This window comes from Daphnia magna, unplaced genomic scaffold (assembly GCF_020631705.1).
Source record: "Daphnia magna isolate NIES unplaced genomic scaffold, ASM2063170v1.1 Dm_contigs118, whole genome shotgun sequence".
In the NCBI taxonomy this organism is placed as follows: Eukaryota; Metazoa; Arthropoda; class Branchiopoda; order Diplostraca; family Daphniidae; genus Daphnia; species Daphnia magna.
Window position 1 is genome coordinate 71,708 of NW_025533129.1, and position 22,284 is coordinate 93,991.

At 39.0% G+C, this 22,284-nt stretch overlaps 2 protein-coding genes and 1 pseudogene across 2 annotated transcripts; 1 reads left to right on the forward strand and 2 right to left on the reverse strand.

Moving 5' to 3' along the window:
* Nucleotides 1-267: 267 nt before the first annotated feature.
* On the reverse strand, nucleotides 268-13,670 carry LOC123466826. Its single transcript, XM_045166965.1, has 4 exons — nucleotides 13,532-13,670; nucleotides 13,244-13,472; nucleotides 861-1,043; nucleotides 268-801 (listed from the first exon to the last, which is right to left on the reverse strand). Exons 1-4 carry the CDS (start codon nucleotides 13,562-13,564, stop codon nucleotides 365-367), a joined length of 882 nt encoding a protein of 293 aa, XP_045022900.1. The 5' UTR covers nucleotides 13,565-13,670; the 3' UTR covers nucleotides 268-364.
* A 35-nt stretch (nucleotides 13,671-13,705) lies between these two features.
* Nucleotides 13,706-16,112, reverse strand: LOC116935928. The gene is made up of 8 exons (XM_045166952.1): nucleotides 15,681-16,112; nucleotides 15,260-15,613; nucleotides 15,087-15,197; nucleotides 14,780-15,018; nucleotides 14,507-14,715; nucleotides 14,349-14,445; nucleotides 13,892-14,242; nucleotides 13,706-13,825 (listed from the first exon to the last, which is right to left on the reverse strand). Exons 2-8 carry the CDS (start codon nucleotides 15,573-15,575, stop codon nucleotides 13,706-13,708), a joined length of 1,443 nt encoding a protein of 480 aa, XP_045022887.1. The 5' UTR covers nucleotides 15,576-15,613; nucleotides 15,681-16,112.
* A 3,128-nt stretch (nucleotides 16,113-19,240) lies between these two features.
* Nucleotides 19,241-21,923, forward strand: LOC123466825 (annotated as a pseudogene).
* The last annotated feature ends 361 nt before the right edge of the window (nucleotides 21,924-22,284 follow it).

Genomic DNA, 22,284 nt, shown 5'->3' on the forward strand with positions numbered 1-22,284 from the left:
AGAAAAAATTATGTAACTAAACAAGGAAAATCTTATTTTTTTGTAATTTAAGTTTTATTTAATCAAGAAAAACACAAATTATTTCTTTTTTAGTCAAAAGATCTTTATTGTTTAATATTAAAAGCCAAAAAAGAAATTTAAAAATTTCAGACAAAGCCTTTTCAGAAGAATTACCTTGGTGTTTCGATTCGTTTGTTCGGTTGACGTCTCTCAAGCACCACAATTAGTTATTATTTTAATTTTGCACACGGGACGGATCAGAGAAAAGGTTCTCTTACTTTTATTAAATACAATATTGCTTTAAAAGAGTCAAACATTTATTTTTCATAACTTTTAGTAAGAATTATGCAATTTGTATTCTAAATTATATTGCAGATTCATCATCTTCCGAATAGCTAGATGAGCTTTCTGTTTCTTCATCAGAATATTCGGATTCTGAGAGAGAATCGTAATTGTCTTCATCAGATGTGTCAAACTCAAATTCTGGTTCAGAATGATTTGTTTGTGTTTCACATACGAAATCTGAAAAATCCTGGTTGCACTTTAAATTAAATGTTGTTAGAGCCATTTGAATTTTTAAATTAAGATGATGAACTTCAGAAACTTTCATGACGGATTTCCCTTTCGCAAATTTCTCGTCTTCTCCGGTATGTTTTTGACTTGGTTGTTGTAGTGATGACCGTTTATCAATGAGGAATCGCATGTAGTTTATCATTTCATTCTTACTCAATGTAATTTCCTCCCTTGCTCTTTTCAATAGCATCCGACAATCAACAATATTATATTTGTCGGCAAGGGAAACTGCAAAAACGACGAAATGAAGTTTTTACTTAAAAAAGTACAATTTTTTTTATTTTTACGTGTGGGAAAGTGCGTGTCATCCCGATCCAGAACTGTTTCCCAAGGAAAGACACCTTCATTGAAATCCTCGTAAGAAATTGGAAGCGTTGTATCCTTAGAATTAATTAATTCAATCGTTTCCAAAGCCTTTCGTTTAGTTTCCGTCAAAACCCGCCTTAATTTAGTGCGACTCTTCGAATTTTCTTTTTTAGTACAAGTTCGATACTGTAATAGTTTCCGCGCGTGACTGCGTAGACTATTAACGACAAATTGAGAGGTTGAATGTAATTTCTGTATTTACCGCATTGAAAGTACACCGTAACACCGTGAGGAAGAATGCAGCATGATGATGAAGCACAGGACAGGGGTTCTAGTACACTCAAGAACAGGAATAACACACAAGTTAAGGGAAGGATGGTCCGTCTAAGAATCTCCTTGTTTCTGCTTTTTTGGTCCTATTTGTTACATTTCTTAGAGGTCAAAAATGAAAAGGAAGCAGTGTATGGTCTACTCTTGGCCTTGCCCTAGTGACAAGTAAGGGGGAACATTCTAGACTAGCTAGATGGGTTTCCGATTGGAGGTCACGAGTAGAAAGTCGTTCCCACGGTCAACTCCCCGCATTGCTTTGTGACAATAACAGGGGCTACCCTGAGAACGTTGAACTCTCAAGGTTCTTTGCAATCTGGGAGATCAATTCCTTACATCACCCCCCCTCCTCTTTTGTTGCGTCCCGCAACAATCAGTCCCAGCTTCTGTATTTTAATTTCATCGAATGATGTGTGAATCCTACGCTGATGACACGGGTACAACGTTTCAGTTTCCTGGATTAGACTTCGTCTATTTGTCGTGCTCCCGAGTTGAACCATTCAGCCGGCATATCCTTCGTGAGTATTATTACAGTGCTTTTTTGTTTTTGTTTTTGTTTTTTTGTTTTTTTTGTTTTTTTGGGGGGTGCGTATACGTTTGATCTCTTTTACATTCTCACTCGTAACTTCCTTTGACGACCCGTTTCTACTTAGGAGACGAAAAAATGGAACATGGTTTGAAAAGTGGACAATCCGACACCAGAAATTATGCTATTGAGTCTAGAAGAGGGTTTTAAGGAAAGTAAACAATTTGGAGCACATTGATTATAGGTACACAGCGGCAAAATTATTGTATTTATTATTGTAAGTCATCAAACTCGTCTGGGAGGGTTGGCTTGATTTTCTTGGAGGAAGGATTCGGTTTCAGGTTGATTAGGGCGTTGGCGGTTTCGCTGCCTCTTCTTTCTGCGTGGGGGCTCTGTTGATCGTTCCGAGGCTGTGGATCTGGTTGAATATGAACTGCTGGTAGGAGGCATAATGATTTGAATCGGCGGTGGTGTGGCTGTTGCAGTAATTGCTGCTGGTGTTTTGCTGAAGCAGTTTAGTTGGAATATTTTTGACATAATTGGGAAGGCTTTGAGTAGGAGGGATCCGATACCACAAAATCTAACGACGAATACTGAAATCATCCCGAAGCCTGAAATGGCTCCAAAATTTTTTATCCACTCTCCCATTTTTGCTACAAAATCTACGTGGGGGGCATCGCTATGGTGAATTAAGACATTGGAAGTTAGAAGTTCTTTTGTGTTGTCCTCTGAATGATGTTCGTGAATGGTGGCAAGGATGTCAGCCATCACCGACGCATGACTCAAAGGGCTATTTTGAATTGCTGGATGCATTTGCAGAAGGGTTGCTAAAGTGTTGTCGGCTTCAAATTTCTCCGTTTCAATTAGTTTTCTCCCTTGAACTTGGATGTTGGCAAATACTGGAATCCATTCCCCATTTTTGTAGGCGTGAGTTTTCCCATTAAAATTTACGAAATTTGAATACCAATAGCAGTCGGTGAAGGGCACGAGTTCCCAACCTTCGACTGCTATTGTAAAATTAAGATAACGTGGTTGGGGGCCACATTTCGTAAATTCAGTGTGGAAGGTAACATTTTGCTCCCTACATTGCAAGATTGAAGCTTGGGCACCGTTAGCTACTAATTTCGAACATCTTGGGAGTTGCATGTGAGTAGCTGCTAACCAGCCATTGTACTGAGCGCTTACGATTACGCTGTGATGGTTCATTTTTCGGTTTTCACATTGTAACCGACGAATTTCTCTTGCCAGTCTATTCTCGTAGTCTAATGCTATGTCTCTGGTGTATTGGACATGGGCTGCGGCTTCAATTTCTGCTTTTATTGTTGAGGCAACCTGTTTGACCTGTGCATTTGTTGTATTACTGCTGGTTTTCTTCTCATTCTCTACCGTCGCATTGGGATCGAATTTCTCAAAATCTCCTGTTGGGGGTGCCATGTTAATCGCTACTAAAATTTTTTCCATTCCCATTACACTTTGTAACTGCCGCTTTCCGCAGTAAGCGAGCATTGTTGTGTTGATGAGAAAGTCTGTTTGGCTGTGTTTATCCTGTAAACGTTTGATCTCGGGATTATTTGTTTTGTAAAGCTGTCCTTCTCCGCTTCTTACTAACTTAAGCTCGCAGTCTTTCTTTTCTTTATATGAATTATCCCAGATTAAAGTAACGAAGTTAACGGTTGCTGTCCCGTTCAAGCTGCCTGAAAGTGTTCCTAACGGAGAATTGATTGTGCAATTGTCGCATTCCGTTTCTAGAGCTACTTCTTCAATTTTACAGTTCAGAACCTTATGGGTTATTGTTCTCATCCACAATGGTTGTATGTTAGGATACAGGTCGTAAGTAAATTTTCGTGGCCCCGCCGGATTCATTGCGAAGTCGCCGCATCTTCTGAATTCTTTCATTTGGCTGCACATTTCTGGAGTAGCTACTGCTGGCCATTTGCTTTGACCATGTGTATGCCAACCAAAGAAATCTGTGTTAACTGAACGATGGGCATACCAGACGCTACACATATATCCCGGGAATCGTTTAACTTCTGGTAAGTGGGACAAGAGGGTATATATAACAGCTTTTGGGGGGGATGGATCTTCTATAATCTGGCAATTTTCGTCGCCGAAATTCAAGAATCCTTTCATCTTTGCCTGGCTACAGTCGCATATCGTGGCGTTCATCGCCCATGCTGTTTGTAGACAGGTGAAGAGTACTATCAAAAAATAGCTAAGAATAGAGAGAGAGAAAAAAAAATTACGAACTGGTTGTGGTATAAGAGAAAAGGTTATAACACACATTTTTTTCACGCTAATCTCCCACGTTACGTTCGTTTTTCACGAAACGCTGTGGAGTGTAAATATAATAAACACACAACTTTATTATTATCATTATAAGTGATTGGATTTCTACTCCTAGTGGGTCGAGGCTTCATCATACTCCCACGCGCAAAATTCAAGTTTTCGGGATTTCTGAAAAAACTCCCGCATGCTTCATCTGATTTGAACGAAATTAGTCACGCTAGGTTCGTTGTTGACGAATTCGGCTGTGGCGTGCAAAAGAATACATGATGTGCTTTTTTTTTTTTTATTTCATACTTTTTTTTTTTTTTTTTTTAAATCAAGGAGAAGATTTCTACTACTAGTGGGAAGGGGCTTCATCGTTGTTTTTGGCGCTAATTTCAAATTTTCGGGATTTCTTAAAAACTCCCGCATGCTTCATCTGATTTGAACGAAATTAGTCACGCTAGGTTCGTTGTTGACGAATTCGGCTGTGGTGTGCAAAAGAATACATAATGTGTTTTTTTTTTGTTTTTTTTTAATCAAGGGGCAGATTTCTACTACTAGTGGGAAGGGGCTTCATCGTTGTTTTGGGCGCTAATTTCAAATTTTCGGGATTTCTTAAAAACTCCCGCATGTTTCATCCGATTTGAACGAAATTAGTCACGCTGGGTTCGTTGTTGACGAACTCGGCTGTTGTACGTGTAGAACAAATAATTTTTTTTTTTTTTTTTTTTTTTTTTGGAGGGTAATTTTGTTATTACGTAACACACATTTTTATACGCCCATCTTTTCTATGTAATTTCTCCTTGGACGTCTAACGAACGGACATACCCTTCAAACGTTTCAGCCCTTTTGTAGTTCGACCTTCACGAACTTCGTATAAAAACTTTTTTGTTCTGTAGAACTAGTTCAGACGCTGTTCACCATTCTAATCCAACTTTTCCAGAACTCCCACGAAAAGTAAGTTCCAATAGTGATAGCTTTAATTATAAAGAAATTTTATGTTCTCATGTCAAAATCTCTAAATTTTTCGGGAAGACGGGTCGCGACTCGTGACCTTTTTCTCGCTTGGTTCCGTTTGATTGCACTTGTATCTCTATCTCTTTCTGTGCGTTATTAGTTTCTTCGTTCCGAATTTTTTCTGGGTCGTACCAGATCTCGTTAGGGACTTCAATTTCTAAAAAAGGGTTGCCGTAGCCAAAGGTTCCTGGTTGTTGACCTGTTTCGGGGCTTGCCGTGATTAGGCCATTCTCATTCTCGAAATCAAAATTTTCTGTCTCCTCTTCGTCAGATTCTTCTTCCGGTTCTTCGTCTGACCTGTTATTGTTGGATTCTTCATCTGGCCTTGTTACTCTAAACCCAATGGTTCTTAGATCTTCAAAGTCGACACATTCCTCATCACGCCATACCATACATTCAGTTAGCGCCTTTAACCGATTTACATGGGTGAGTTGAGTTCTCGCGCCATTGTAGGAACGTATTTCTACAGTTCCGTTTGAGTGGACTTTAGAAATTCTGTATGGGCCTTGATATCTAGGATTGAGCTTTTTGCTCGTGCCTAACTTAGTCACTCTTACGTCTAGTAGTACTCTGTCTCCTAGTTGAAAGTTGTTTTCTTTTGCTCTTTTGTCATATTGAATTTTTGTCGAACCCTGGCGTCTAACAAATTCTGTCTAGCTAGTGCAAACCCTTCTCTTAAGCGTTTCATTGTTTGGCTTTTGTAATCCTGCGGAGTGATCAATTCTGTTTCTGGGATTAAAAATCGATCAATGACCATGTTTGGATCTTTTGCCATTATTAAAAAATAGGGGCTCTCCATTGTAGAAGAGTGGACTGAATTCCTGTAGGCTGATGCCATTGGTCCCAGTACTTCCTCCCAATGTTCGTAACCATCATCTATATATTTACGAATCATTTCTACTACAGTTTTGTTGAAGCGCTCTGTCATTCCATTCGATTGGGGATGATAGGCTGTCGTAGTCTTATGTTTCGTTTTCAATTCTTTACACAAACTGTTGAATAATTGGGAGGTAAAATTGGAGCCCCTATCAGTAATGATAATTTTGGGTGGGCCATGATACAGTACAATCTTGTCCATCAGGGCCCGGCAAGTCGTTTCGGCCGTTTGGTTTGGCAACGCTACGACCTCTGTCCATTTTGAAAAAGCATCAGTCATTACCAGTACATATTTATTTCCGTTCAAGGATTCGGGTTTGATTGGCCCTAGAAAATCCATACCTATAACTTCAAATGGGGCCGTCGCTATTTCAAGAGGATTCAGAAAAGCTCTGGTTACTACGCGTCTTTGTAATGCACAAACTTCGCACGATTTGCAATAGTTTTTTATATCTTTTAACATGTCTGGCCAATAGAATTTGTCCCTAACTCTAAAGTATGTGCGTAGAAACGCTAGATGTCCCGCTAGCAGAGAATCATGGTATTCTTTAACTACACTCTTTCTCAGGGAGTAGGGCACAACGGTTTGCTCCTGTACATATTTTCTTCTTTTCTTTGAGGCAGGATAGAAATCCCTTCTCAGTACTCCGCTATCGATTCGAAAAGTTCCTATTTCTTTCACCCAATCAGGGTTTTCTAATTCATCCATTTCTGATAGGGTTCCTTCATTCAAATAGTTTATTATCTTTGCGCACAGCTCGTCTTTCTTCTGCTCTTCTATCAATTTTTTTGTAAAATCCGAACGTTCTTCGATTGCTACAACGCGAATACGAGAGAAGAAATCAGCGTTGTTGTGTTCTTTCCCAGGTTTATATCTAATTCTGTATTTTGCTGCAGATAACGCAATCGACCATCTTCCCAACCGACTATTCTCATCCTTGTGAGATTCCAGCCATTGGAGTGGTCTGTGATCACTAACGATCTCGAACATTTCATCCTGTATGTAGTGACGATATCTTTTTATCCCATAAACGATTGCTAATGCCTCGCGCTCTATTGCTGAATAGTTACGTTCGGCATTGTTTAGATGTCTACTAGAATACGCAATGACCACTTCTTGATCATTCTGAATTTGGCTTAGGACCGCTCCAATACCGTAGTTACTGGCACCGGTAAAAATTAAAAATTCTTTGTTAAAATCAGGAAATGCAACAATAGGCGGCGTTATGAGACATTCGCGTAGTGTCTCAAAGGCTTTTTGCTCCTCTTCTCCCCATTCAAAATTACTGCTTTTACTTTCTTCCTTACATGTTACTGGTACTTTCTCCCCTTTCTTGTTAACTCTGTTCTTTGTTTTTTTTGTAAGCTCGATTAGCGGGTGGGCTATATCTGCAAAATTTTTTATAAACCGTCTGTAATAAGATGCAAGTCCTAAGAATGATTGGGTTTCCACTACTGTTTTCGGCCTGTCATCATTTTTTAGTCGCTCAATTTTCTCGGGATCAGGAGTGATTCCACTCGCTGAGATGACATGTCCCAAATACTGCACAGATTCACACATAAATTTACATTTAGATAGGCCAAGTTTAAGATTAGCTTCTTTTAAAAGGTCAAAGATTCTCTCCAAGTTGAGAAGATGCTCCTCCTTGGTTTTCGAGAAAACTATTATATCATCTAGATAGACTAAACAGATTTCGCCAATCACTGAGCGTAACACAAAGTTCATTAGACGTTGGAATGTCCCCGGCGCGTTCGTCAATCCGAATGCTAGCCGGTTCCACTCATACAAGTTGTTATCTACTATAAAAGCAGTTTTTTCCTTGGAACTGTCATCCATTTCAATTTGCCAGTACCCTGACGCTAAATCAAGTGTGCTAAAGTACTGTTGTCCGTGAAGTAAGTCAAGAACGTCATCGATTCTTGGCAGCGGAAACGAGTCTTTTTTTGTTATCTGGTTTAGTTTTCTGTAATCTATGCACAATCTGATCCCCCCGCTTTTCTTTTTAACTAAAACTACAGGTGCGGCCCATGGAGACACGGACGGCTTTATTATTTTATTAACTAATAACTCTTGCAAAATACTTTCTAATTCCTTTTTATTGTTGTTGTGAATCCGATAGGGTCTTAATCGAATGGGCCCTTGTCCTTCCGTGTTAATGTGGTGTTTAACTAGTCCTGTTTTTCCTAATTCGTCCGCTTTAGATGCAAACATTGTAATATTAGTTTTTAAAAATTCGACCAAAGAAGTTCGATCTGCTTCTGCTATTATTAAGGGTAAGTTTTCGCTGAAATCTACATCGACAGGAGATTGTTCTTCTGTCTCACAAAAATTGATGTTTTCTTTTTTTGTTCTTTCAAATACTATTCTTCCAATGACTTGAAATTTTGGAACAGTGATTGGTTCATTGGTTTCGTTAATTAAAACTACGGAAAAAACTGTTAAATCGTTAACACTGCAGACGAAGGGGTCCACTCGTAACCCACTGTGTAATCCCGGCCTATTTCTAAATAACAGGTAATATTCTGTGGAAGTTTCCCGCCTTCCCCATCGGATTCAACGACAGTGGCACTAAAGGGCTTGATCGTGATCCTGTTTTTTGTAATTATGGCTGGCGCAGAGGCCGTGTCTTCCTTTGTTTCTTTGACACGGTATATTGTTCTCTCGCTCCCATCTATAATAAATTTGTGCTCGTAGAGCGCGTCTAAACCTAAGATACAATCTTCATTGATTCTATCTACGACAATGAACTCCTGCAGAAGATCATCGCCTAATACATTCATCTCGAGGGTAACTGTCCCTCTTGTTCTAAGTCTAGTGTTGTCTACACCGAAGAGTTCTACCGGGGCATCAGTACTAAAGTTTTTGATTTGATTTCCGATTCGTTGCAAAATTTCCGTTTTTATTAAGCTTCTACCCGCACCACTATCCAAAAGAGCAAAAAAATTTACGTCACCGACTTGTAGCTCTAGTCGGGGTATTTTATTTTTTCTACTTTCTCTGACCTCATTAACATTTTGTCGGGGCTTTGGACAAGGCCCACCTTTGTTCCCAACATTGCAAAAGGTGGTTTTTAGTTTCCCTGGTCAAACGGGTTCAATTGACCTGCATTATTTTGTAGGAGTGGACCGTATGTTTGATTATGTTTCGGTTGCGAGTCTGGACATTCACGCTGCACATGCCCATTTTGTTTGCATTTAAAACATCTAGGACCCCCGGGGCCCCAACTACACATCGCCGTAAGATGTGTGTTCGTTTTGCAATATGCACAGTATTTTGGGCCTGGCGGGTTCCAACCCGCTTGGGTATTTCGGTCACTTTGGGATAGTTGTCTTTGTCCGAATAGACTTCCCGAATTTTGTTGTTGAGATCCTTGGGGGTTTTGTTCGAACTGACTAACGAAGTTCTGTGGTTGTTGGGATTGCGGAATGGACCGAGCTGGGAGAACAGCTTGAGCTTGGAATACTGGCTGGGGCTGGAAACCGGTTTGGGACTGAAAAACGGATTGAGGCTGAAAAGCGGTTTGGGGCTGAAAAGCAGGTTGTGAGCGAAAATTCGTTTGGGTCTGTGCTTGTACGACTTTATTCAATAGTTTAGCGGTTTCTTGGTTTTGTTGCATCAATTCACTCATTAATTTTTGATTGTTTTTTAACGTTGCTTCTAGTTCTGACAATTTCCCTTTTGTTTCGCTTGAAGAGATGGCATTTGAGTTTGATGCGACTGCATTAATGAATTCTACGTTTCGTCTTTCTAATTTAGCTTCGTTCAATACAGCCGCGCAATTTTCCGTGGCTTTTATCAAACTATCTAAATTTTTAAATTCTTTGAAGCTCATCCGTTCTCGAAGATTGGGTTTTAATCCCCCAAAAATTTGTCCATTATCAGCTGTTCTCTCATTTCGAGGTCTACCCATTTACCCTCTTTCGTCGGGTAAGCAAACGAAAAAAGTTTTTGTATGCGACAAGCATAATCCCTAATTGATTCTCCAGGGTTGCGAATACAATTGTTATATTCGGTCAAATAGATTTTTCTACTGTCTCCTCCATGGTACCGTTCTTGTAGGCATTGTTTTATTTTTGAGAAATCCTTTGCCTCTCTTGGATAGCGCAACTGGAAAGTTGTTACGCAGTCGGTCGCCGAACCAAAAAGTTTAGAGCATAGCAACTTTATTTTCCTGCCTTCTTCAAACTCTGAAGTATTCATGACTGCATCAAAATGTTTGATCCAGTCCTCAAATTTCGTCGAACCTAATCCATTAAAAGCTGGCACTTGAGCAAGGAGGGAAACCGTTTGTTGTTGTTGATTTAACAATAGCTTTTGGCTTAAATAATAGCTTTGACTTGTATCTATTGGGCAAGATTTCTCGCGTTTTTTTTCTTTTTGCTCTTCCTTAATTTCGTTCATTGATTTCACTATCTGTTTTGCTGCGGCTTTGGCGCCCATGTGCGCTTCTTCCTTTGACGCCCCTCCCGCTTTCATGCAACGATACATGTGATCGTAGTGACTTTGATAATCCATTCTCGGTGTTTCCCCTACCAAAGGTTTCTTCCCTGTCTGGATGGATTGGTCTAACTGTTTGTGATAGCTGGGGGCTATCGGCCTGTTTCTCTCTGTTTTTATTTCTTTTTCTTTTGCGCTTTTTTCTTTCCCTGGTCGACGGACTGGTTTTTCGTCCTCCTCCTCTGTTGACGCGAGATTTTCGTTATCTTTTTCTTCGTTCTCACTATCACTAGGGTTCTCGCTTTCGTTCTCCTCTTCTGTTGATGAATTTTTTTCTTCTCTTCCTTCTGTTTCGTTGCTTTCTGTAGTTTTTTGGGTCTGCTTACTCTTTTCTTCTTGATGCACTTGAGCTTTATGTTTGTTACGACTACTCCACCGAGTTGGTGGCTGTCCCTTAATATGTACTTTGCGTGCCTTTCTTTTCGGTTTCTTTAATTCTGCCCGATCTTTATCTTCCTCGTCTATTTCAGGTAGATCTTCTTCTGATTCTGACTTTTCAATCTCTTTCTCTTCAACCTCAGATAGCTGCGGGTAAAGTCTCTCTGTAGGGGGAGGTGTTCGCCTTAATGCTTTCCCATTTGAATTTTCCCAACGTGTGTCGTCTGTCGGTTGTTCGTCTTTTCCTGGCAATTCTTCTTCGGTTTCGTCTTCTGTTTCTGAACTGCCTGTTTGATAGTCTTCCGACTCGCTATTTTCTGCCTTTTCTGGTTTTGTTTCTTTTACTTTTGGTGTTCGCTTAAATTGTTTAGGAGATAATGTATTCAAAACTGTTTTCCCTATGTTTTTTAGAAAGGCTGTTGTACCTAATTTCTCTTTAGGGGTTTCTGACATTCCACTAAAAAATGGTTGACCGTCCTTTTGCCTTAGTTTTATACTTTCTTTTTGCTAAAATGATTCAGGTTTTGTTTAACGATTGTAATTAGAGATTCGTGAAGCCCTCTTAAAGAGGCGTTGTTTTCTCCCTTTTGATTTGTTTGCGAAAAAACATTTATTTATTTATTTTATTTTATTTTATTTTATTTTTTTTTTTTTTGCTTATCTGGGCCTTGGTCATGTTACTTGGACCAACGCTGCTGATTCAAAATTATAAAACAAAAAAGATTGAGACTTAAACCGTTCAAGTTCTTGGTCTGAACATCATAGCATTTATATATATATATATATATAAATTATAAAAAGGCCAGAGTTACCTGTGGCTATCAAAAATGCTATCCATTGTAAAAAAGTAAGTTGAAAAAGATTGGCAGTGTCGGTTGTGAATCAACAAAACGGTTATCAATCGGGAAAAAATCTTCGAAAAAAAATGGCAGAGTTGGCTGTGGGTCAACAAAACTGCTATGAATTGGGAAAAAAGATTGTAAAAAAAGATTGGCAGAGTTGGCTGTGAGTCAACAAAACTGCTATAAATTGTGAAAAAAGATTGTAAAAAAGATTGGCAGAGTTGGCTGTGAGTCAACAAAACTGCTATGAATTGTGAAAAAATCTTCGAAAAAAAAAATGGCAGAGTTGGCTGTGGGTCAACAAAACTGCTATGAATTGGGAAAAAAAGATTGTAAAAAAAGATTGGCAGAGTTGGCTGTGAGTCAACAAAACTGCTATAAATTGTGAAAAAAAGATTGTAAAAAAAGATTGGCAGAGTTGGCTGTGAGTCAACAAAACTGCTATGAATTGTGAAAAAATCTTCGAAAAAAAATGGCAGAGTTGGCTGTGGGTCAACAAAACTGCTATGAATTGGGAAAAAAAAGATTGTAAAAAAAAGATTGGCAGAGTTGGCTGTGAGTCAACAAAACTGCTATGAATTGTGAAAAAATATTGTAAAAAAAAGATTGGCAGAGTTGGCTGTGAGTCAACAAAACTGCTATGAATTGTGAAAAAATATTGTAAAAAAAAAGATTGGCAGAGTTGGCTGTGAGTCAACAAAACTGCTATACAAATGTGTAGTGCACAATATTTCCCCAGCTTTATATAATGGAGGGTTATTTTCTTCTGCTTTCGTTTAACATAGTCAAAGAAAGTCTGTCGATTGGCCCGTACGCATTTTTCTGAAAGCCAGAAAATTACTCGTTAGCCAATCCCTATCCGACTGACAAGATTCACGCCGTGTTACTACGGTCGCTAAACCTTTCGAAAGCCGCTTCGAGATGACACAAGGAGCGGTAAACCTTGTTCATTCGGTACCCACCACACGAGGGTTCTGGAGACAAAAATACGTAAACGTCGTTGGCTGTGAATTTTTACATCCAATAAATTGAAGACCGCACCTGACGTGATTTGTGAAATACAATGAAGGATAGTATAGCATGCAAGTCCGATAATCGCTGCCACCAGTGTAATAGTTTCCGCGCGTGACTGCGTAGACTATTAACGACAAATTGAGAGGTTGAATGTAATTTCTGTATTTACCGCATTGAAAGTACACCGTAACACCGTGAGGAAGAATGCAGCATGATGATGAAGCACAGGACAGGGGTTCTAGTACACTCAAGAACAGGAATAACACACAAGTTAAGGGAAGGATGGTCCGTCTAAGAATCTCCTTGTTTCTGCTTTTTTGGTCCTATTTGTTACATTTCTTAGAGGTCAAAAATGAAAAGGAAGCAGTGTATGGTCTACTCTTGGCCTTGCCCTAGTGACAAGTAAGGGGGAACATTCTAGACTAGCTAGATGGGTTTCCGATTGGAGGTCACGAGTAGAAAGTCGTTCCCACGGTCAACTCCCCGCATTGCTTTGTGACAATAACAGGGGCTACCCTGAGAACGTTGAACTCTCAAGGTTCTTTGCAATCTGGGAGATCAATTCCTTACAATACTCTGAGTAAGTAATGCGGTCTCAATTTATTTTTTGTAATATACCTGCTTCTTTAGAGATAGAAATGGAAGTAGTCTTTAAATGAGCATGTAAGCCCTCCAGCATTCTTCTCAGTGTATCAACTGTAGTCTTTTTGGTTTTTCTTTGGTCAAGAATTGCCTTAGCTTTTGTCTCCAGCTCCTTGTGAATCAGTGGAAGATCATTATATACGAGGTTATGGGTTTCCAACAATTTCTCGAGTTTTGGAGTGCCTTGTTTGATTTCCTTTCTTGCCTAAGAAAATTTTCGTTATTTTCAAATAATTATTCAACCTGTATTGCAAAGTTGTTTACTTTTTCTAGCTTTTTGCGTAGAAGGAAATGCATATTTTCAATTTTACCCCAGTTCCAATAAAGAATAGCTAATGTTAAAAAATCGTTTCTGTCTAAATGAAGTAAGAGTAAAATCGTTGAATTAATAGTTAACAATGCAACAATGTTTGCTAATAAATACAGTAAGAAGCTCTATTACTGTTTGGCCATATGCTTTAGCACATAAGCATATAGATACAATTTGGAGAAAATTTGCTCGTGCTCTTCTCCTCCAGTTAAGCCCATTCCAGTTGTCCAGCGGGGATTCCATAAAATCTGTTTTGTACATATATATTTCATGCTTGAGAGAAGACTTTGCTTCATAATTTATTGATATAATACCTTGCATGGAAATTGATGTGCATTCTTATGCATGATAGGCAAGATTCCTGTCATTTCACTTGTTAGATTACGGTATTCAGGAAAATGACGAACCACTTTTGTTTTCATCCATTTCCAGTATTGGCATACCACGTCGTAGCAGAAGAATTTGGCGTTACTTTTCATGGCTTCGTTGTGCATAAATGCAGTATGGGTCCACGATTCACCTTTAAACATGTTGATTGCGTATGGTACAACGCAGTGCTTGCAAGAGCTAACGACGAGCCCAGTCTCGTCATACTTCTTTTGTTCATTGGAGTCTTCTCTTGCGGCCTTAAAAGCCGATCCCCCACACATCTGTTTCTTTTTTGTCTACAAAATAAGATATGGGAATTAAAAATACTATAAAATTATGATTAATCATATCGTAGTCCAGCATGTCAAATCTAGTAGTTTCAAATGAAATGTAATTGCGTACAGTAGAAACTTTGTTGTAAATCCTTTGACGGAAATTTTCAACTTCTGTATCGGATTTGATAACTAAGTTTCCAAACCTCGCCTGTGGCTGTTCCATTCTATTGAAATAATAAAACTTAAGACCAGTCTTTGTCGTGTTTTCTTGTACACGCATCTTACGTTCTTTCGTTTTCTGGATTGTGCACTTTTCCAGCCGAGCTTAAGCGCCTCAATTTTACGATAGCGTCAGAAGATCTGACTAAAGGTTCTTTCCCACAACTTGGGCAATGAGTTTTGTCTCTTTTCAGCACTTCTTGGTCAATATAGTGGCGACAGGTTTCCCACTCTCTTTCCGCAGTAGTAAATAACGGTACGTTAATCGGTCCATTCTTCCAAATCAACCAAATCATAATTATAACAATTGAATAAATTGTACTGCTTTGTGTCACGTACCCGTCCATATTCTTTAGATACGTCTTCAAGAGTGCGAGCGTACATGTTCTTTGAAGAACCTGGACACTTGTGGGAAATGTGATACCCTAATAGAAGTGCCTCTTCTGAAAAAAGATATGTAACTTTCTCTGATAAACTTGCAGGGAAAAAACCAGAAAATATATAGTCGTCGATAGTGGCTTTCCTAACAGTATGGCAACTATCACAAACAAAATTAGTTCCCTTTAACAGAAACCGACCTGTCCAATTATTTTTTAAATTATTAGATAGTCTTTAGAATACGGTCTACATTGAATGTTATTTTTACCTTGCTCAGTGACAACCACGATTGATTCTGTGAGATTGGGTGTAAGCGACATCGATCCAAGGCAGTTTACATCACAGCATTTAAGAGGCACAAAGCATGGTAAACAAACATCTGTAAAAGAGCATAATAGTTGAGAAACACGTGTGTCTGAATTTTTATTTTTAGACAGATACCTTTTGTTATAATGTTTCCTTCTTCATCGATAAAATGATGGGGCTGTAATGTTTCCAGGGTTTCGCAAGAACACAATAGTCTTCGATGAAATGGCATGCTGGAGTGTGTGTTTGCATCACATTGATGGCAAAGGTGTCTTTTGCAGGTCATACATCTCACAGCGTAGAAGTTCAAATCACCATGACACTGGTCACATTTTGAATGAAATAGTGGCTGTCTTGATACATATTCTGTAAAAATTCTTCTTCTAGCATGCTGTCCCCATGCACCAAATGTTTGTCGTTCTTGCCATGTTCGATGTTGTCTTACCTGCATGCTTTCTAAGTCGTTTTTCACTTCTCTTCTTAGCTTATCTGCAAAGATACAATTTCACTTTATTTATATAACCAAAATAAAATTGTACTGGATTTTCATAGTAACCAAGATCTTCAAGGCTGATAGCTGATGGGAATTCATCAGTCGCTATGTCATGTGCTGAATGATGGGTAGTGAATGATGAAACAGTTTGTGGCTGTTGTACGGATTGCGAAGAATGTTGAAGGGAATCACCACTAAGAGTTGAATTTTTTTTTCTTCCTAGTTTTTCCAAGATAAGTAAAAGTTTTTCCAGCAGTGGAACTAGACTTTACTTTTACATTGTTCTTCGACTTGGAAAAATGCTCGGATAAATGATGATACTTTCTTTTCCTCTTGGGATAAACATTTTTCTTCTTTTTCTCTTCTGTTGATGAGGTTTCGAAATCACTTTCCACATAATTTTCCGACTCACTCAATGAACTTACTTCTGCCATGACAAATTACGTAAAAATGTATGGTGCATTGGTGCGCCGTTTGTAGCAGCGAAATACAGATACTTTTTTCGTCAATCCAACCTTAGTCTGCTATCGTCGTCTGCTTAACACCGTTGCTATGCTTTCTTTTTGCTGTGATCTTTTTTTAATTTAATGAAAAATGCTACCTTTTAATTGCAAAATAAATCAACCGAAATAATTAGAATTATTCTTTAATATTATTTTGCATTTCCCCCTTTTTTTACATAAAACCCATGAAAGTTATTCAAACGGATAGCCACCTAGCGGTCCAAAACATAGCCACATTCACTCTCCCCCTAGATGGCTAGGGATAAGCGCTGAGCGGCTGAGCCCTATCATCTCAAACGAAGCGAGGACGTTCTCGTCCGGTTCCTACAAATCCCGGCAAATGTAGAGCAACATATTACGAACGGGAAGCTGAATGTGGCAACGACCACAGCATTCACCACAACCAGACGTGGCCCACGTCATTACGATTGCGAAGACGATCAAAACGTAGGGTCTGAATGCAACGGCAAATTCTACACCAGCTCACCGACGGAAATCGCCTGCCAAAACGCCGTATGCGTAGACAAATAACATCACTGAGACACAAAAAAAACCATTGCGGCGAATGGTTGGACGAATAGCGCGCGCCGTCCGCTATTTGATCGCTTAGTGCAGCCCGTCCGCTGTAACAGTTGGGTATCTACGCGAAAATAATGAGGTTAAATATTTCGCACTAAAAGCTCTACTAAGAGCGCAGGGCACTTTTTATTAAATTGAGCAAAAAAGGATCAATTTAGCGCAATTCATTCCATCATATAATTTACGAAAAGAACAAGCGCTAAAATCAATATTTAACGCTACATATCACGCATTGCACTAAATTTAATTAAACGGACGTGCAAAGTAAACCAACAATTGCGGCGACTAGTTGGGCGAGTAGGGCGTGCCCTTTCGTTATTTCGGCACTTATCGCGGCGCCTTGCGTTATTTTTGCGTTGTCGATCGCCCGTTGTTTTTAGCGGCTCGCACGAAAAATAATTATATTAAATGTTTCACGCTAGATATAGCGCTATCTAAGCGCGCATGGCGCTAGTGATGTAGTTTTGATAAACTTGCGCGCGAAGCGCTATATTTAGCGCAATTCACTTCATCGCATTATTTATAAAACGTGCCAGCGCTTCGGTTATTTAACGAGTTGCGACAAAAAAACAATTGCGGCCACTTGACTAGTTGCGCGCGTCCGTCTATTATATAAGCGCTAGTCGCTATCGAGTCCGTTCTCTATCTTAGCGCTAATCGTCGCTTGGCCAATGTTTAGGCGGCTCGTTTGGCGAAAAATGTCAAATGGTTTGCGTTGGATATAGCGATATCGTTGCGCGTATGACGTTAGTGATCTATAGATCACTCGACTACGATGCGTTGATTTTAGGCCAATTTTTTCTATCATATGACTTACGAAACGCGCAAGCGCTAAAATAAATGTTTAGCGCTGAATAATGCGCATCACATAAAATTTGATTGAAGGAAAATTCTCGGCTGAAATAAATTGCGTTTATATTTTGCCGTTTAATTCCGGGCTGGCCGGACTGCCCCTTGTCGACGACACCCAGAATATAAACTGATGAAGTTGTTGGCGATTGATCTGTCCCATATGAACAGCGGCCCATCTTTGACGGCTTTTCCTATTTACGGACGCATATATGCCTTCGCTGCTCAATAAATAAATTGAAGATGACCCACCTTCAACACCGGAAGCGGTTCGAGCTGGAGTAGCCGCTGTTGGCCAGCGCCAACGAGGTGAAAAATATCAAAAACTCAGGTGACTTAGCATGGTTTGCGGATATTTTTTTAGCCAGATGTATCTGGGAACTGGGAAGCGCCTTCTTTTCGCTCTCAATAGCAAATGGCTGCGAGCGGTGGCCGCTGAGTTTTTCAAATGTTCCGTCTATGTGGTGCGAGCCAGTAGCCGCTGCCGGTGTTGGAGGTGGGCCATCTTCAATTTATTGGACAGCAAGGGCATACGGCTATAAAGGAACGACGGGTCGCTAACGATCAGCTACTCTGGGTGTCGTCGACAAGGGGCAGTCCGACCAGCCCGGAATTAAACGGTGAAAAACTAGCGCAATAATATTAAGCCAAATATTTGCTAGATATGCGCCCGGTTAATTAAATTTAAAACAATACGCTTTAATAAGGGCTAAATTTTTATTTTAGGGCTTGCGCGTTTCGTAAATTATACCATGAAATAAATTGCGCTCAATTGATACTATCGTTCGCAACTTAATGATTAGCACCCTCCTGCGCTCTTAGTAAAGCTTGTTCTAGTGAAAAATATTTTACCTTATTATTTTTGCGTATATATTATAAAAGGTATTGCGCTAAATTTAGCGCCTCGTAGTTTATCACAGGTAAATCACTAGTGCCATACGCGCTTACACAGCGCTAGATCTAGCGCGTAATATTTGACTTAATTATTTTTCGCGCTACATATTTATTTTTGCTGCTTATTTGTGTTTGTAAATTATGTAATGAAATTCAATGTGCTAAATTTTACGCATTTCGCGCAAGTTAATCTTAAGTTAATTATTAGCGAAATGCGCGCATAGAGAACGCTAGATCTAACGCTAACAATTTAAAATGTTTGGCCACGAGCAGCGAGCCGTATAAAACAGTGGAAGGGCGACGATTAGCGCTAATAATATAGCCAACGGACTCGCGACAAGCGCTTATATCATGTACAGGCACGCTCTTCTCGTCCATTGGCCGCAATCGTTTTCCCTTTCGCAACATTTTATTCGTCGATTTTTTTAAAATTAACGAACCGCTTGCGCGTTTCGTAAATAATACAATGAAATACGAATATTGCGCTAAATATAGCGCATCGCGTGCTACTTTATCGCAATCAAATCGCTAGTGCCACGCGCGCTTAGATAGCGTTAGATGTAGCGCAACAAATTTCAATGGATTTTTTTTTCGCTTATAATGAGCCGCAAAAAATAGCGGACGGACCAGCGATAAGCGCTGAAAAAACGGACTCGCGTTACTCGTGTGACCAGTCGCCTATGGCACGTTTTTAGTGCCATAAGTAGCACCTGAACCCAGCACCTGAAGCTATGCTGACATCTAGCGGAGGGAAAATTAAGCGACCCCGAACTTACATTGTGCCCCCTAGTGACAGAAATGTGGAAAGTTGTCTGCTACACTTTTTTTGCTTAAGCAGTCGCGTGGCTTTTTCGTTGGTGTTAAATAATATGCGTTACATTAAAGAAGGTAATCCGGTCTCATTTATTTTTATTGAACCGAATGTTATTTTTGGGGTAGAGCTGGTTATCCAGTCCCATTTTTTTATTGTGCCACATCTTTTGTTTAATTTGACATTTTTTCTGAATACTGATGTGACGTGTTGGGGAGCTGGTTATCCAGTCCAATTTTTGTTATTTTACCACATCTGATATTAAATATTAATTATGATATTTCATTTATCAAATAACAAAGTAAAGAAATTCTGACCAGTTATATATTGATGCATACAACCCATTACATCATAGTTTAAACAAAGCTAATAATAATACTCCTGATTACTCATTGCAGAGCTGAAATACTACCTTTTACATTACCTATTCAATGTAATGTCTGATGGGCCAATAATCTGTGTCATATGACTTGCACTTCTTGAAAATTTACTCACAGAACAAAGTACATTGATCCTGTCATAGTTCTTGACTGCAACTCGTTGAACAAGCTGTAAGTACACACATACAGTTTTTGTATCATTTCGTAACTTTTACTGACTGTTTATGTTTGATTCATATGCAGATTTTTTTGGCATTCACAGTCAAACATGGAAGATTCACATTCACTCAGCAATTCTGAAATTGTTCACGATGAAACAGATCAAGCTGAAAAGAGGCTAAATGAAGCCATGGCACAAAGGAAAAAAGAATTACAACACATGAAAAATATAATGGGGAGACAAATTAAACAGAAGAACAAAGAAGATCGAATCAGAATTTCTCAGTTCAAAGTAATTTATTTGTCATTAATTTGGTTACGTATGCCTACTTAAAATAATTATGTTATATTATTACAGGAATCCTTTAAAGGAAAAAAGGAAGTACCTAATCGAAATAAACCATGGAAAACTATCGAATGGCAAAACTATTGGAATTCTTTGGGTAACCACGAACAAAACAACCTTGACAGGAGGAAGTCCCACTGCCACAAGAGTATCTACACCAAAATAGATGAAATGGCTGAGAACTTCAATGCTTCAGTTGTATGTTTAATTCGTTATCCCAACGGAACCCAACATACCAAATATGTTTTAGCCAGTGGTGGGGGAATTCAGTTTGCCCAATCAGAAGATGGCATTCTTATAGATCAACTTTGGGTTCGACATTGGAACAAAAAACAAGGTTGCTTTTTTGCTAGTGTATTCAAATTAGAAATTGTTTTTAAATTAAAATTATGTTTTTCAGAGAAAAGACAGAAGTTGTGTGAAGAAAAGGGCATATGGCAAGAGAGAGCCAGCAAGAGAGAGAGAAGAGGTATTTCTTGTTTCCTACAAATTTTTATAGCTGTGTTAACATTTGTATTCTAATTTAGGACTGAAGAAAGTAATCGACCAAGACAATGAATCACTACTTCATGACAATCCAAAGCAGAGAAACTTCATTGAAAAAGGAGCCAGCAAAAGAAATAGAACAGGTTTTCATGTTTTCTAGTTACTTCTATACCTGTGCTAACATTCATAATATAATTTAGCAAAGAAGAAAACTATCGAACATGAAAATGAATCAGTACTCCTCGAGAATCATGAGCAGAAAAACTCCATTGAAAGAGGTAGAAAAAGCATTATGCTAATAAATTTTGCAATTATTAGTGCTTAAAAAATTTTTTAAATTTTAAAGGAAAAAGAAAAAGTCGAAAGAGAAAAAAGATGAAAGGACAGGAAACAATAAAATGAAATCATCTAAAGAGAGAGCAGGAGAAGAAGAAGAAGAAGAAAAGAAGAAGAAGAAGATCAAGAAGAAGAAGAAGATCAAGAAGAAGAAAAAGATCAAGAAAAAGAAGAAGATCAAGAAAAGAAGAAGATCAAGAAAAAGAAGAAGAAGAAAAAAAGATCAAGAAGAAGAAGAAGAAGAAGAAGAAGAAGAAGAAAATAACAAAATGGAGAAACAGGTGAAGTGTAGTACAAAATATACTCCTCCGTCGAAAAATGCAAAGCAATATCCTTCACCAAATTGCCACGAAGGTAACAACAAAGATAATATTATTTCCACTCAGGTTGTGTTTAAATTATTGATTTTTCAATGGTGTGTACAGATGTGGACAGTTTGCTGACATTGCAAAATGAGAGAAATAATTTATCACCTCTTTCCTCCGCTCCTCTTTCACCGTCCAGCACAAGGTCTTCGTCTCCCAATTATCAACACCGCGAAGGTATAATTTATATCAGTCTTCTTTCAACTAAAATTCTGATTATTTTAGTATTTACTTCTCTACGGTACAATCAGAAGGGGAAATATTTGGGCCAAGCAACTCTGGAATTCCTCCGCAAACGACATTGAAGCGGGTGGCAGATGGTACGGCGGGTACTGCGGCTGCTTCTCTTATAAAATATCTCGTTTTTAATAAAGACCCCAAATTGGCAATTGAGCCATGCGTAAAGGTCAGACGTTTATCTGCGCCTTTCCAAACACAGGGAAAAACAAGAGGAACAAGACGAGGAAATGGAAGGTTGCCTGGAAGACCGAAAGGACGAGGAAAGGTCCCAGCAGGAAAAAAATTATAGAACAGAAGTTCGTCTGATTTGTTCTCCAATACGCTGATTTGTATTTCAATGGAAGTGTAATAATATAAAAGCGTTAATTACCAAGCATCGAAACGTTTTTTTATTTGTTGCGCTATGATAGTCGAAAACCACTTCTTTATTTCCTTAATTTAAATTACAGTTAAAAAATGAACATACCATCTTTTAAATATATAGAGTGGTTCAAGGTAGGGCTGTGGGCCGGGCCATGAAAACCCGGGCCACAGCCCGGGCTGAAGAAAAAAAAAAACCCAACTCGACCGCACCGAGGAATATTTTGTACGGACCGGGCGAGGGGTTGAACCGCCGGGTTCGCGGGCCAACCCGAGCGGTGGCGCCATCTAGTAGTCACATAGAGAAGCTCGTTATTCACTATGCCTGCGGCCTCAAGAAAGACCTAAAAATATTGCCG